At 40.6% G+C, this 15,602-nt stretch overlaps 3 protein-coding genes across 5 annotated transcripts; 2 read left to right on the forward strand and 1 right to left on the reverse strand.

The window, feature by feature from the left end:
* Nucleotides 1–160: 160 nt before the first annotated feature.
* On the forward strand, nucleotides 161–3,639 carry LOC104454173 (CDP-diacylglycerol--glycerol-3-phosphate 3-phosphatidyltransferase 2). 3 transcript variants are annotated; one of them, XR_727218.3, is made up of 8 exons: nucleotides 161–698; nucleotides 1,753–1,850; nucleotides 1,934–1,984; nucleotides 2,080–2,193; nucleotides 2,579–2,635; nucleotides 2,727–2,812; nucleotides 2,919–3,133; nucleotides 3,257–3,639. XR_727218.3 is itself a non-coding variant. In XM_010068940.3 (7 exons), the coding sequence occupies exons 1-7, from the start codon at nucleotides 194–196 to the stop codon at nucleotides 3,037–3,039; spliced, it is 1,032 nt and encodes a 343-aa protein (XP_010067242.2). In that variant the 5' UTR covers nucleotides 161–193; the 3' UTR covers nucleotides 3,040–3,639. The 3 variants fall into 3 exon arrangements, 1 of the variants encoding a protein (XP_010067242.2); XR_727219.3 differs by having other exon boundaries at nucleotides 2,713–2,812; nucleotides 2,919–3,639; XM_010068940.3 differs by having other exon boundaries at nucleotides 2,919–3,639.
* Nucleotides 3,640–4,027: 388 nt separating this feature from the next.
* LOC104454170 (probable protein phosphatase 2C 38) lies at nucleotides 4,028–9,816 on the reverse strand. The gene is made up of 5 exons (XM_010068937.3): nucleotides 9,369–9,816; nucleotides 8,471–8,962; nucleotides 7,399–7,766; nucleotides 4,734–4,970; nucleotides 4,028–4,525 (listed from the first exon to the last, which is right to left on the reverse strand). The coding sequence occupies exons 2-5, from the start codon at nucleotides 8,793–8,795 to the stop codon at nucleotides 4,295–4,297; spliced, it is 1,161 nt and encodes a 386-aa protein (XP_010067239.2). The 5' UTR covers nucleotides 8,796–8,962; nucleotides 9,369–9,816; the 3' UTR covers nucleotides 4,028–4,294.
* Nucleotides 9,817–11,384: 1,568 nt separating this feature from the next.
* LOC104454169 (deaminated glutathione amidase, chloroplastic/cytosolic) lies at nucleotides 11,385–15,506 on the forward strand. The gene is made up of 9 exons (XM_010068936.2): nucleotides 11,385–11,676; nucleotides 12,104–12,240; nucleotides 12,435–12,563; nucleotides 13,325–13,383; nucleotides 13,924–14,036; nucleotides 14,112–14,204; nucleotides 14,309–14,411; nucleotides 14,736–14,818; nucleotides 15,061–15,506. Exons 1-9 carry the CDS (start codon nucleotides 11,401–11,403, stop codon nucleotides 15,100–15,102), a joined length of 1,035 nt encoding a protein of 344 aa, XP_010067238.2. The 5' UTR covers nucleotides 11,385–11,400; the 3' UTR covers nucleotides 15,103–15,506.
* The last annotated feature ends 96 nt before the right edge of the window (nucleotides 15,507–15,602 follow it).

The raw sequence follows: 15,602 nt of genomic DNA on the forward strand, positions 1-15,602 counted from the left end.
GACGACCGAGAAAAAAGACGAAACATTTTCCCGGGAAAGATAAAAGGAAAAAGAAAAAAACGGGTTTTCGACACGTGGCAATTACACTAGAGAAAGCAAAGGAGTCAGCTTTCGAGCTCGAAGATCGCCCGGAGATAGCTTCGGGTCCGCCGCCGTCGAGCCCGCTCCGCCGCCGCCGCCGCCGCTAACCGCCATGCCGAGCGTCAACCTGAGATTCTCGGCCTCCCTTCGCGGCCCCCACCCGCACAAATTGATCCGATTCCTCGCGAGCGGCGCTACCGCCTCCGCGATTCCGTCTGCTCGGGGCCGTTCGTCGCCCCTCACGAAACCTAGCGCGAACGCGCGGCCATCGCCGGCGGCGGCGGCACTGCCGCGCGCGTGGGTCGCGGCGCCGTTGAACGGTCGCTACGGAAGCCTTCGCGGAAGGACCTCGAATGGCGTCGGACCGTACCTTGTCCGGCGGGCGGGCGGCGGCTGTAAGTGCGTCTCTAGTTCCAGCTCGTCCGGCCTCGAGGGCGGCAAAAGTGAGGGCTTGTTGCGTGATGATGATGGAAAGAGCAGCTCGCAATCGGAAAGCGGGAATCATCGGCCGCCAGCGCCGCCGGTGCAGAATCAGGAAGAAAAGGCTGATCAGCTGTTGACGTTGCCGACGATTTTAACGCTTGCTCGTGTCGCCGCCGTGCCCCTTCTTGTTAGTAGTGAGTTTCATTTTACTTGAAAGTGAATTCTGTTTCTATTCTTTTTCATTTTCTCTGTCTTCCTCGTCGTCCTTGTGGAATGGTGATTCGCTTGCTGCTTTTAGGTGGAGAGGAAATGTCTTTTGAACTCGTGTGTTATCAGTTCAAACAATTTCAAATTTTTTTTTCCAGTTTTATTTTGGTTTCGGCCATATGAACTGAGTTTGTTCCATTTTTTGCTCTCCTCGTGGAATAGAATTTACATTGGAAGTTTTCGTGCTCTTTATCATGGAGTAGTGCTACTGGTGGGATGTTAGTTTTTCTATCGGGCTTCCAACTGCCACCGCCGCAGCCAGCAGTGGCTGATGCGAGATTTTAGGTTGTCAGATGCAGAAGTGATTAGTTCACAGGGACGAGATGAGAAATTCTTCTATCTTTAAGAGAACAGAAATAGATTTTGTTTCTAGAGGGCCGTTGGTTCCTTGTGCTAGGATTCTTTGATCGGTTTTCTGCAGAACTGGTGAGCCTTGCTTACTTGGATATCCTACAATCGAAGCGCATGTGCATGATGCGTTAAAGAAATGCTGGGCTTAATTGTCTTCATATTGGACGCCTCATCTTCGTGCTAAAAGCCATGATCCAACTGGAGCATTAAGCTTAGAAGTGGCTTTGGTCTGACTTTATGTTTGAGAGAGAAATGAAGAGAGAAAAAGAGAAGGGGGGAGGGGGGGATAAATTGAGTAGATATTTTATGCCCATGCATTTCATGTGCAATTGTTTGGAGTGGATTTGCATCTTGTCTTAGAAACATATAGCTTGGTTGCTCATTACTCCCTTGTAATCTTTGAGTGTGTTTAGCCCCACAAGACATTTTGAGTTTCTGCAGTTTATGGGTCCGTGAGCTGTGTTAAAAGGGTACTCCTTTTGCTGCTTGACATTTGTGCTAGCCATGGCACCATGGCAGAATTCTAATCTTCCTAGCATGCATTCCCTGTGCAGTATTGTTCATTGGAGTATTTGTTGTATGATAAATTGGAAGAGTTGTATAACTAAGATTCCTAACATCGCTTTGTAGCCTTTTATGTGGATACAAGGTGGGGTACTACAGCTACAACAGGCATTTTCATTGCAGCAGCAATTACGGATTGGCTCGATGGATACCTTGCTCGTAAGGTATAATTTTATCTGGAATGATGAAATTGTAACAATTCTTTACATGAAGTATGTAACTTCTATTTTTTTCACCTTCATTTCAGATGGGTTCAGGCTCTGCATTTGGTGCTTTTCTAGACCCTGTAGCTGATAAGGTGTGGTTGATCATTGTGTTTTTAACAATTGAGATGCTTATTGTCAGGTCAACGTGCACGAGCTCTTCATTAATACTCATGCTCACTGATTGCAGCTTATGGTCGCAGCCATATTGATCCTGCTGTGTAGCAGACCTTTGGAAATTTCTGTGTTTGGACAGCTGCCGTGGCTAATCACTGCTCCTGCTATTGCTATCATAGGTAGAGAGGTGAGTTCACGGAATCTGTATCTAAAATCTATTTGCACTTCTATCATGATCTACCTCTGAATGATCTGATTGGTGACAATATATCCATTAGTATGTCTAATTAACAGTTCGATCCTTTTTTTTTTTTGGCTCCAATCAGACTAATCCACACAGCCATAATGCTTTCAAAATTGATTTTTAAAATTGTCAACAGCTTTCAATAGTGCAAATATCAGCATTTTCGTTTAATTTGTAGAAGTCTTGAAGGATTATGAATTATGATTGCAAATTGTTGCTCTGGGTGCAAAATGATGTCTCCTCTTTCTTCCAGTTCATTCTATGTTGATCTTGTTTGATTTGGATACCCTGGTAAATTATTTGAACAAACATTTGTACTCGTTTTCAGATAACTATGTCTGCTGTGAGAGAATGGGCTGCCTCTCAAGATAGTAAGCTTTTAGAGGTAAATTCTACGTATACTGCTGTAGTAAAATTGCTATGAAGAATCAAAGCTGTTATAAAATTGCGCCATAAGAATAGCAAAAATATCTCAGGCTGTTGCTGTAAATAAATTGGGGAAGTGGAAAACTGCTGCTCAGATGACAGCACTTACCATTTTACTGGCTACTCGAGACAGCAGGTCAGCTTCTAGCTTCTTTTTGTTCTTTTCTATGATGCATACTTTTAGCACGAGGTTGATCATTGAATACAATCATAATCCTTTTGTGCTAACTACGTTTCTGCAGTCTCAGAGGAGCTGAATCTTTAGTGGCTTCTGGAGTTGTGTTGCTCTACACCTCAGCAGGGCTAGCATTATGGTCTCTGGTAGTGTATATGAAGAAGATATGGAAAGTGTTACTCAAATAGCATTCTTAGCCTTCAGAACGCTTTTTTTGGCCAACCTTACCTTTTACTTGTCTGGTGCCTGCACGGTGCTCCTCAGCTAAGGTTTTGAATGGCGGTAAACTAGACTCTTAACACTGTTCCTCAGTACACTAACTTAGTGATTTTCTCTCCTTGGAATTTGTGCAAAGGTCAGTAACAGATATCATCGGCGTTCTTGTTTTCCCTCCTGTAAATTTGGCGTGTTCACCAGCATCCTTATCGCAAATCCTGGAAATTCTGCCTATCAAGGATGGTGTAAAGGGCCAACAATTCGATATCTTCATCTTTCGGAAGACCTCTCTCATGGGGATGCATATAGGGTGTGTGGGGTTCTCCCTTGGGTTTTTCTTTCCCCTGCTAGCATTTTTTAGTGTTGTCAAAGTTGCTGGTGTCCAGGATCATGTTTGATTAAGCATTAATTTGTTGGATTCACATTCTTGACTTAAGAAAGTGCTGAATCAGTTGTTATATTGGTTGAATTTTGTAGCCTTTGAGGGGTATGTCAACTTTGCGAACATTGCTAATCTTATTCAGGTTTTGCCTGACTGAGGTATATACATGTCCACTTTACAGTCTGCATTAGATGGCTTTTTGGCCAATTGCCGTTTGGACATATTTGCAGAGGGGTAAGGCTGGTCTTCACCGTCACCTTCTCGACAATGCCACATCAGCCTTTCGCCATTAACACCACTGCCATCACTCTCCCTCTTGCCTCAGTCTCCCTAATTCTCTCACTCACTCGAGCACTAGAGAGAGAGAGAGAGAGAGAGAGAGGCCGTGATGTGGGAGAGAGGTGAGCGGGAAAACAGAAGATTAAAGTCATGACACCAAAAGAACAAGTCTCTTCCAATTGAGATAAGACGGTAGAACCTGTTAACTCATTGGCGGCATACGCACAACTACACCTGATGTATATTTGGAAAAGCATAGTTTGACGTTTAAAAGGAGGATCGTGTGCAACCTTCAGGGATTTGCTTGGCCAAGGGACTAATACCACCTAATGAATGGATACATCGTTCTGTGTGTAAAAAATACTTCACTGATGCAATGTCCTGCCAAATACAAGGAGCTGGGCATTATAGCATCGTGGGAGGAAGATCAAGTGCCTATACAACATTACAACCACCATTTTCGAATTTTGCAGACTTTAAAACTATAGAAATCTTTCTCATACCCAAAAAAAGAGAAAAAAGCGATCTGAAAGTCTTTAATTTGATGGATTCTGTGATCTCTTCGACTAGGTCTTCCCATTTGCAGGGGGACTGCTGCCTCCTCGGAGCGAGAGCAGAGGCCCCCGCCAGGAGCTGCGACGGATCAAATGCGAATCCAGAAACAAAACTACGACAGTGATATCATCATGAAAATGTCTCCTCACCCCGCGATCTATCTTCTTCAAGTCGGAGTAACGCATCTCCCTCTTCTTTGCCGCTTCACGGAGTGCGGTTTTGACAAGCTTCCTCGCAACACCCTGCACAGACATGAAAACTCAGATGGGGATCTCGAAAGCACAGCATAAGATAGGAAGGAAAAACAAAAACCGACTCCCACCACAGACTTCGAGAAGCAAATCCACCAATGTCTGACTCGATAATTGCAGAAGAATCACCCCAAGCAAATTTAGCAAAATTTTGTCACTCGCAAATAACAAAATTCAAAAAATGTGGTAGATATCCTACATTTCGTGGACAGTTTTGGACAATGTCAACTGCCTCCTGATTGCTAAGATGCTCCCATAAGCCATCCGATGCAAATATAAGAAACTGGTCTTCAGGGTAAATCTGTTGAACTAGAACAGAAGGCTCAGCTTTGAGGATCGGTCGGTGAAATGGTTCCGGAAGCCTAAATTTTGCCAAGAGAGGTTCCTTATTGAACTCTGCCTTCTTCAAATAAGCATCACCGATGGATCTTGAAACCTGCAAAACAAAAAAAAAAAAAAAATTAATTAGCAAAAATATCATCAACCGCTCACAGACTGGTATTTTCTAGGAACTTTGCTGATTATCTACCATCACCATGATTAAGTAAAACATCAAACGGAACATCAAACTACTTGTCTGCGAAGAAAATGAGGTCATGAATTTTCTTCTTTTGTATATTTTCTGCAAAAGCTTGACGCCACGAATTCTACTCATCCTACGAAAGTTTGCAGGCATAGCACCACAAGACACATGCCATCAACACTACTAAAACTCTGTTATATGTGTCTAGATACAGACACCAGAACTTCATACTTGATAAAATCTCACTTAAGCTGGAAGAAAATCCACAAGGAACCATATGTAGCTTTGTTAGGATTTTATAGCTTTCTACAGCTCCAAACAAGTATGGAAAAGTCTTAACCAAAAAAATTTTTTACTTAACCAAAAAAAAAAAAAAAAAAACAAGTATGGAAAAGTCCTTTACCAAAAAAAAAAAAAAAAAAAGTAAGGAAAAGTCAGTATGTTGGCACAGAAAAGTCCTAGAATAAAAATGACAACCGCATCATTTATACTGAGTTAAAAATGACCCAGGAAATAATGCTCTAAAAACTTATGGATATCTGTCTGTCGAAGCCATATTCAAAACAGTATGTAATGAAAAAGTAACTTGTATATGCCACATGGACCTCCCCTCATAAGGCAATTGTATAACACGGCCTTTTGGTTTCCAAACTCATTGTTCGATTGATTAAGTAGCATGCCTCCCATGTACATTGTAGGCCAAGAAGGTGCATATCTTTTGAAATTTTCATCAATAAAATAAAATTTATAATCAATAGAAAACATAACCTTTCAGTCAAATCAAAACCTAAATTAAACTAAACATACTTCGGCTGCACAGTTCCAGCAACTTCCCACATTCTCTTTTAAGGACCACATTAACAAATGTCCTTGAGCAAAAATGGCTACAGAATGCAAAACACTGTTTAAGCATACTTGACTGAAAGGTCATGATTATTTCATGTGGGTCTTGTTAACAAGTCGCCCTACAGCACTAATTAAGTAAAAATGGAAACAACACTTTGCAAGACATTTTGAAAATAAAAAAGTCACACATTTAATAAAGTCACTTACTTCAAAAAGTAAATCCCAAATTTCCAAAGCATGTTTGGTAAGGCTTAACAAGTGCCCAAGGGGCACTCTTTAACATTCCCCTTTTCAAATTACTGGCCATGCAAATCACAATAAAAGTGAGTGTCTCAAAAATTGAGATTTCTCTTCTTTTTTTTTTTGATTATTAAAGAAAGTGCACACTAAATCAACAAATCCTTTTTATTGTGATTTGCGTAAGGCTTTTAGATACCAAATTGTCAGCTTGTTAGACGAAAATTGATCAGCTGGCATGAGATAACAGTAATTTTTTTACCTTTCAGATCGGTTGGTAAAATTGAGAAGTAATTTTCCAGTTGTGTCATTTTAGGTTTTGAAGTACAATAGTTAGGCCAGAAACATGTAACCATCATCAGTCAACACGCACTAATGGTGGAGACACTGTGCTAATGGAAATTTCAAATTGGATATATCAACCAACTTCAAGTCAGACAATTTTGGAGCATATTGGAAGCACAAACATACAAACTAGTTCACGTGTATTTATTTATCATCTTTTTGGCCAACAGCCTTAGATGCATTTTAAAATCTGTTTTAAAGTAACCTCTGTCTGGGATCTAAAACCCAGCTCCAGAAGTACCACCATTCAAAGTTACAATTAGTACCTACTAATTAAGATGAGAAACCGCCAAGGGACATCAAAAATCCTTAATTCCTTATGGAGGAATGGAAGGAGGGGAAAAGGAAGAGCAATTTGAAAAATGACAAACAAGTTTTCTACATAACATGCTTTTAAGTATTGCATTGCTGCATATCATAAATGACAATGGAAAGCATCCCTGTATTGACAGAATCATTTGCCTATGCTACATCAGCTGAAAGGGGGAAGGGGGGTCAACAATATTTTCTGTGAGAGCCCCCTAAGTTAAATGGGGTAACCGACATTCAAATTATAGCCAGCAAAATGTTGCAAGTAACAAATATAATGAAAAGAAAAAGACTACTTTTCTCACTCTACAGAAGGGACTTAAGTTCTATAACTTCCAATATGCCATAAGCGAGAACAATTACTGAATTCAAAGAAACTCAAGAAGAAGATGGAAAATGTTAAAAAACCATGAACACAAACAGTATGTTAACTTAAAAACTACCAAAAGGAAGAAACCATTTATCTGACATGGAAAAGTCATGCATTCCCACAATGCAAGCGCAATGACTGTAAAGTTACATTTGTCACAAACTAAGTCTGCAAAAGATTTAAAAAAAAAAAAAAAAATCATGCGATAAGATGTTCTATTCAGTAAAAGATTACCTGAATCACACCCTTCACACGCCAAACGTTGTGCTTTAAAACCACAATCTGTGGATCATCGGGATGCAATAGACGCAATTCCTCTCTCACAGATTCAAAACTGGCATTATGCTCGTATGACAGTTGAATTGCTTTGACCTCCTTGACAGTCTTTTCCATTCGTCCTAACACGACCCTTGAGTCTCCAGCATTTGCAATGTATAGCTGGCCACCGCAAACGATGCCCACCAAACAACATGAGCCAACTGATGCAATCTGTGGCTTAATCGGCCATTGCTTCTTTACCATCGAGAGAAATTCCTCCTCCGTGGCTAAAAAAGCTTTCTTGATAACATCAGCAGACATTCCCTGGTTCTCTGACGTGTATTCTGCAAATAAACAGCTGTCAATTGAGGAGGAGGATATTGAAACAAACAAAAAACAGCATACACAATATTGCAGGAAGTTTTCGTGCTCACTAACATGGATGAATTGGTTTGCAGTTCCTGGAAACCCTCTATTACTCCCTGAAACACACCTATCTTTCCTAAGATGATCTAACTGCAACTTGCTGCATATATTTGTAAAGTAGAAGCTCAAACGAGCTAAAAAATTGCAAATATCTCGATGTTCAAATGAAGAACAATGCAAAGGTTATAATCCATCTGTAGTTTCTAGTTTGCCAGCAACTATTCACAGATCTTCTCATAGTTTGCATTATATACTACAGGGATTGCAGCAGAAATGGAGAAAGTGCTTGCTTCTGAATTCACGCCACACTTCAATTCACTCAAATCTCACTTAGCTCTTCTCAGTTTCATCTACTTGAAAATGCGACTACAATCAAACAGAAGTGAAGCATAGGTAAAAGAACGGCCCTACACATCAAAATGATGGTTCACAGCCATTTACATAGTTATCCTATATTTTAGTCATGATTCCAAAACCTAACAGGTTTATTTACTAGACTGATAAATTATGACACTGAAAATACCGTCTGGCTTTTTTCTTTTCCATGTGAAAATAACTGCAATGGCTAAATATCTTTGCTAGTGTGTAAAAGTCCAGATGCAGCAACGGCAAGAAAACATACTTTTAACATAGTCGAAAAGCCGGTCATTGACAAACCGGGAAGCTTCAGGGCCTCCATGGCCATCGTAGACTCCAACAAATGTTCCTTGAGGACCAGATTCAAGGGAGCTCATCGGCCCTGATTCAACTTGACTCTGGTCTTCTAGTAGAGTATTTGCTTGAATTACCGCCATTGAAAATTCACCATTTACAAGGTGCCCTGAATCTTTATACCATAACAAGCCATCGACACGGCCGCTCGCATCTCCGCTTTTTCCTGAGTCATCACCCTCGACCGAAGGTTTCCAACAAGGCGATACAATTCTCATCAATGATCCGGTTACCATAACTTACATGTTCTCACCCAAATGATCCAGCAATCAATGTATTCCTAAGGTAGTTATCGAAAATGATACCAAAGCCCAAGTTCTGCTCTAGTTTCTTTGCAATTCTCAAAGCCACGCCACAAGTGCCAGAAGTCAGATTTGCACTGATTAACACAGACACCATTAATCTGCGAAATGTCAAGAACATAGGAAACATCAATTGGTGGTATCTGCAAAGATTGCATGAACCTAAACCATATAATTTATACAAAGCATATGATAATGCACAAACGGGCTTATACGAAAATTGCAAATTGAAACAAAAACGATATAGTGGATCAAGCAAGAGGCGCGGTAAACCGAGGAAACAAGATCCAGGAAATAAATAGAAACCATAAGAACAGAGGGAAAAGCACATATACGAAACTGAACGTTCTCTGATTCACATTTTCATCTATCCAGAATCCAATGCATTGAAATATAACCCGTATGGAGGAAAAACCACGTTCTAGAGAGACCCAAGAAATGCACGAATCGGTCAGATCGCGGTAAAGATCAAAACTTTCGGGCAACGTTCACGTACCCATCACGTACCTTTAATCAATGACCAAAATGTTCCCGAAAGACCCAACAAGAATCCGAATCACAGCCCTCAGTGGCCACAACCCATCTCGGAGAACAAAAAGAAATCGAATTTCCAATCGGTGGATGCAACGAACCGGGTAATATTCGGCAGGAACGATGGAAAGAAATGCCAGATCGCCGGGATAAATGAATGGGGGCGAGACAAATCGTGGGTCTTTTTCTTCCTCCCCTTTTCACCTTTTCGAGTTGGTTTCGAAGACAGAGCTGATACAACAAAGCTTTGAGAGGAAGGGGTTTCTAGTCCATCACAGAGAAGAGAGCTTTTCCTTCTTCTTTCTCTTTCTCTGTGGGCAAATGGGAAAGAAAGTTTCAGCTTTTTCCGCTCATTTTCTCTTCTTTTTTTTCTGTTTTCCTCTGATATATATATACGGTGATTTCGGCAGGTTTTCTTCCCCTTTGACCTTTCAACGGACCACCATTTTAGGCAACATTTGCTCGTCTGTAGACCGCGACGGAAAGAGCCAAGAAAACGAGACTCGGAACTGCAAGATTCCTTTTTTTCTTTGTTCCCTTTTTTTCCCGTATTTATTCTACGGACTTTGCCCTTTAATTCTTTTAGTTTTCGATTCCCTCGAAGGTTCTGGTCATTTTAAACGAGTGATCCTGCTCAAAGATATGATTTTTATCGAGGAAAGAAACGAAAGTTTCGATTTTTCACGGTAATAGGCTTGTGGAATGCGTGCATATTGATTCTTTTGCACTTTCGAATCAAAACCACGGGCAAAGCTTTAGACATTCTGATACATTTTGTCCTCTTATTAGGCGAGAATTTTACATAAATAGAAATACGGCATGGCCCTCTTTGAATCGATCATCCCATGTCAAAATCAAGCAAATTTCAATATTCTTTTTCTTAAAATGGTCAAACGTAACATTTGATAAATTGGGTTGGAAAGAGAGCAATATCGCATTTTTTGTATTCAAATTCCACTACAGTTCATTCATTTGCACTACCAAATTATTAACTTTTTGTCTTATTCAAGTTATAACTAATTTGCAAGAAATCCTTTACCAAAAAAAAAACTAATTTGCAAGAAATCACCTTCTCATGACCTAATTTTTGAACACACATAGTCAAATGAAACTTAAAACCTCACGTCGTGGAAGGAATTAAAGGGGTTTTCATATGCGCTAGCTAAAGCAAATATAATTTATCTTATGATTTTATACGTGATAGGTCCGTACAATTTAAGAATGGAGAGCATCATGAGTATATGTAACCACAAGCAAGCAATATTTTTCTAGAGAATTAAGATGGCACTTCTTACTATATATGAAGCTAATACTCTTCCGACATGATTGTGGTTATATCCTAGAGAGGTAGAGAGTAGCTATGCAATGGGAAGTGGAACCCACAAAAACAAATCCTCAATACTTACAAAACGATTGACTCCCCAAGAAGTTCTGAAAACAAGTTTTACTAGAAAATGACATAGTTGGAATCGTGTTAGTCATTTATCAACAAAAGTAAATTCCAAGAAGAATGCTGTCAAACTTTCCTTATTTTACTAAGAGAAAGCAAGACAAATCAAATATTTCTCTTTCTCCTTCTTGATAGCTTACCCTAATTAAATAAATTCTTAGATGAAATCACTCGATGTTTATACTAAAACCTCATGAATTATGAATGTTAAAGAGATCATCACACTTGAAATTATTAAATGTTATGTTGCAACTCCAAAGATTTGATTTTACACCATAAGCAGTTAAATTTATGTAAAACATGAAATCCAAATTCCAAACTTAAATGCTTAAACTGAAAAATGTCACAGGATTACTTTTTAAAAAGTTAATGGCTATAGTGACATAATTGAATATCAAATCTTTAGGACTTTCTTGATACATGAATTATTATGGGATGCTTAACAAAATGATGCAAAATGCAAGGTTTTTCTTTTTTTTCCCCTCTATTTTTCATATTTTCTCAAAATGCAACAACTTCAAGCCAAAAAAAAAAAAGGACAGACAGGGACAAAAATTTATGGTGGCAGCTTGCGAGTCTGGTCCGAAACAAACGATGCCACTTGGTCTCTCCTTCCATCCCGCGCCCACCCTTCTACTCCGACCAATTACATCGTCCACCCACCTCGCCATCTCCTCTCCCCAACCGCGGTCCTGGTCCTCGATCTCACGCGCCGCCGCCGCCGCCGCCGCCGACTCAACCATGGCCGCCGGCTCAGTCCGAGTCGCCGCCGCCCAGATGACCTCCATCAACGACCTCGCTGCCAATTTCGCCACCTGCTCTCGCCTCGTCCAGGTAACTCTCATGCTCTCGCTTTTCTTTCCTCTCTTTTGTTATTGCATCTCGGTTCCTAATCGTTTCATTGCACTCTTATTTACGCTTTATCGATCGGTTATCATGCTGAAGGATTGAAGAATTTCGTTTTTCAGCTTCCTCGTTCATCTATCTATCAAAAGTTCCGTTTTTTCTATGAATTATGTGAACTTAACTCTCGTGGCAATGAATTTTAGGTAATTGATTAGATGTTTGATGATTATCTCTGCTTATGAGCAATTTTTCTCCGATGGTGGTGAATTGTAGTGAGCTTGATGCTGCTGTTGTTTGTGGTTGACTCTGATTAACTTCCGTGAAAGCTGATTCGTATGGACAACCATTACGGTTTATACTGTTAATGTCGCATGTGTGGTTTGTTCTTATGTTAATTGGGTTGGTGTTGGTAAAGGAAGCAGCTTCTGCAGGGGCTAAATTGCTTTGCTTTCCGGAAAGCTTCTCCTTCATTGGCGCCAACGATGGGGACAGTGTTAAGATTGCGGAACCGTTGGATGGACCGATCATGCAGCAATACCAATCTCTTGCAAGGTGATGGATGGCGTGGATGCTTTGTTGCTTGATTATGTGAACTCCAGTATCCATTTGGTCACGAACCCTGTCCTGTTGTTTTGCCGTTCTGTCACATCTCTTTTCCTATTGGATCACGGAGTCACAGCTTCGATTTGCTCGTCTATTATTTTTGTCGTGTGCTAAAGTGTGTTCATTTGATCTCTCAATTGAAGGGAGTCGAAGATCTGGCTGTCACTTGGAGGATTCCAAGAAAAGGGATCAGAGGAGGCACATATCTGCAACACACATGTTGTGATCGATGATGCTGGTAATATTAGGAGCACTTATCGGAAGATACACTTGTACGGTTATCAACTCAACACCCTTTGATATAATGTCATGTGATAAGTTTCCTTCAACTTATATGCCTATTGCGTTGCATTAATGTATTATAGACCGCCAGATCAGATTGTGTTTGACTTTCATCACTGGATTATAATTAAACACAGCTAATGCACATGCTCCTAGGATGATAGATGTCTTGAGCAGTCTTTGCCTACCGTGCACCCTCATGATTATGCTTTCTTAACTTACTCATAGAAGATGTATATTTGCTTCTTGCCCCCTCCCCTTCCCCATATACATGTGCGCATGCATGCACAAGCACGACTGTCATGTTCCAGTCATCTGTTGACAGCATGAACATGGCAGAAGCATCTGCAAGCACGCGCACGTATGAGAGAGAGAGAGAGAGAGAGAAAGAGAGATGCAATTTTAGACGAGATGAATTCCCAATGCAAATGAATCTAGAATCGAACCCGATCTTCGTCTCTGTCTACTCAATATATGGCAGATCCCTGTTCAGAACTGTGTCTCTGGTTGCCAAATTTATCTTGTCGGTTGAATTGGGAAGCAGCAGACCACTGTGAATTTTTTTATTAGGAAGAAAAAGAGCTAGCTCAAATTAAAGTGATTTTCTATTGAATCTTGCTTGCACTTACAAGACTTTTTTGTTGGATATTTTTGCATTTGTTATGGGAATGCTTCCTTCCAGTTGAGCTACAATTTGCCCGTTGCGTTGGCATCAATCACAAAATGAATTGTGCTTTTCCTTTTGCCTAAGGTTTGACGTGGATGTTCCGGGCGGAAGGTCATACAAAGAGAGCAGCTTCACAGAACCAGGTACATTTGTTTTGCTCGTTCAAGTCAGGGATAGTATTTTCTGTTTAAGTATGTTGCTTTGTGCAATTGTCACCTTTGGTTTGTGATGATACTCTGATGAGATCACTGAGTAATATTCCATTACAATAGCGAGTTACATTTTATACACCTTCTGTAAGCACCTTTATGCTGATTCAGAAAATCATATGATTCTTTACTCTGTTCAAATTACTGTGCATCAAGAAATGTATTTCTATGCTTAGAGAAAAGGCCACTTCAATTATTCAAATGCTATTTTTAGAGAGCGGTTTAAGTTGGAAACCACAGTCCTCAGTCTTTCTTTTCTTTTATTTTCTGTCACATAGTGAGCCTTTTATTTAATTTCTCCTTCTGCTTAGGTGGTGTACTATCATACGAGTGACTGGTCTTATTTCTCTCTATGTAGTATAGTCTTTGATTGTTGTTTCTCTATCTTGGTGGATCATGCTTGTTACTTCTTAGTTCTTACATAAATGCCTGGATTCTATACTTCTTCACCAGTTCAATTTTTATTTCTTACAGGAAAAGATATAGTAGCTCTAGACAGCCCCGTCGGACGTCTGGGGCTGACAGTTTGCTATGATTTGAGATTTCCAGAGCTTTACCAACAGCTAAGGTTCCAACATGAAGCACAGGTACCAAGCGTCCTGATTTGTTGGATGTACATATGTAGGTTCTTCTAAATCTGACATCTCTATTACCATCTTTAGGTTCTTTTGGTGCCTGCAGCTTTCACAAAGATAACGGGTCAGGCACACTGGGAAATTCTGCTTCGTGCTCGTGCAATAGAGACTCAATGCTATGTATGTAATTGTTTTACTCTACTTAGTGCAAAGCTACTGAAACAGAAGCACTGTCTGAGTCACTGTGTTTTGTTTTGTGAAACTCTGCCTTGATGCATCATTAGGTAATCGCTGCTGCACAAGCTGGAAAGCATAACGACAAGAGAGAGAGCTATGGCGACACACTAATCATTGATCCGTGGGGCACCGTAGTTGGTCGTCTACCTGGTTAGGACAAATTCCACTTCTTTTTTTTTCTGACTAATCTGTTATTGGGAATTCTAAGCAGGAAAGCAACGTGCTCAGCCTTATTTCATTCATTAAGATCGCTATACAGGCCTTTTTTCACACCATTGCTCTCTTTTAATATTAACTTCCATACCAAAGAGAAGACTATATCTAGTTATGTCAGTCTGCATAGACTGGAGATTCCATTATATACACTGATCTGCACGAATTTATGCTCCATTGTAGCCACAGAAATATTCTTCCTTCACTTTTGGGCAATTGCAACCCTGAATTGAAAAGTAACATTTTTGCTCTCTATTTCAGATCGTGTGTCAACAGGGATTGCAGTAGCTGATATTGACCTTTCATTAGTCGATTCAGTGAGAACAAAGATGCCAATAGCCAAGGTGCTTTCTGCTCTATAGTCACCATATCTACATGTACAAAAGTGACGATGCCTGAAAGCTTGATCGCTCGTTGTATTGTGAATTGCGATGACTTAACGCATATCGCCAACCGTATCGACTCCACTCTCTAGTCTTGTCTCGAGCTCGGGAGACGATAGGAAAGCGTACTCTCTAGACAAGCTTGCAATGCTGCCTATGGTTTTATTGTATGTCTAATCTTTGTTGTTTGCCTGTGCCTTCAGCATCGGATGCCGTTCGACTTCTGGAGACCTGCGTCCTTGTGATTCTCTTTGCCGTGCATGTCCAAGCTGAATAAAGTTCGCCAGAGTCACGTGCGCTTCGTGTTGCTCAGAGATTGATTCACTTTCGCGTCGGTTGGCTTCAGAGACGGAGTCCATGCAACGTTTCGGGAGTTCCGGTGGAGCGATGGTGAAATTGGACGGAGACAGTAACATACTGTACTTTATCATTTTGGCTCGCGTGGTACCTGGTTTTCCATACCTGTTTATCTCGAGCAGCACTTGTCATATGTGCATGAAAAGCAACGTCTGCAGGCGTTTGGCCTTCCGAACGTGGTCAGTCGTTTTGAAGCGTTGAATCTACTGATGCGATTCTGGGTAGAATTGAATGAATTTGATATTGACATTGAGATTCTGTCCGTTGGCGAGTGATGATGTTTGGTTGGATCTGCAGTATTTCCATGTTTTTTTCCTGCATTTCATTTTCCTTCTCGCTCGGGGGAAGAAGAAAACCGTGGCTCGGCTCAACTAGTTTCTGCTAGGTG

This window comes from Eucalyptus grandis, chromosome 7 (genome assembly GCF_016545825.1).
Source record: "Eucalyptus grandis isolate ANBG69807.140 chromosome 7, ASM1654582v1, whole genome shotgun sequence".
NCBI classification, from domain to species: domain Eukaryota; kingdom Viridiplantae; phylum Streptophyta; class Magnoliopsida; order Myrtales; family Myrtaceae; genus Eucalyptus; species Eucalyptus grandis.

Coding starts and splice junctions, on each gene's coding strand:
- LOC104454169 (XM_010068936.2), top strand. CDS start 11,401: ATGGTGGCAGCTTGCGAGTCTGGTCCGAAACAAACGATGCCACTTGGT. Junction 12,241..12,434: donor CAATACCAATCTCTTGCAAG/GTGATGGATGGC, acceptor TCTCAATTGAAG/GGAGTCGAAGATCTGGCTGT. Junction 13,384..13,923: donor GAGCAGCTTCACAGAACCAG/GTACATTTGTTT, acceptor TATTTCTTACAG/GAAAAGATATAGTAGCTCTA.
- LOC104454170 (XM_010068937.3), bottom strand. CDS start 8,795: ATGGTAACCGGATCATTGATGAGAATTGTATCGCCTTGTTGGAAACCT. Junction 4,971..7,398: donor GTGTGAAGGGTGTGATTCAG/GTAATCTTTTAC, acceptor TTTGTTTTGCAG/GTTTCAAGATCCATCGGTGA. Junction 4,526..4,733: donor TCCAAAACTGTCCACGAAAT/GTAGGATATCTA, acceptor ATGTCTGTGCAG/GGTGTTGCGAGGAAGCTTGT.
- LOC104454173 (XM_010068940.3), top strand. CDS start 194: ATGCCGAGCGTCAACCTGAGATTCTCGGCCTCCCTTCGCGGCCCCCAC. Junction 1,851..1,933: donor ATGGATACCTTGCTCGTAAG/GTATAATTTTAT, acceptor CCTTCATTTCAG/ATGGGTTCAGGCTCTGCATT. Junction 1,985..2,079: donor TAGACCCTGTAGCTGATAAG/GTGTGGTTGATC, acceptor CACTGATTGCAG/CTTATGGTCGCAGCCATATT.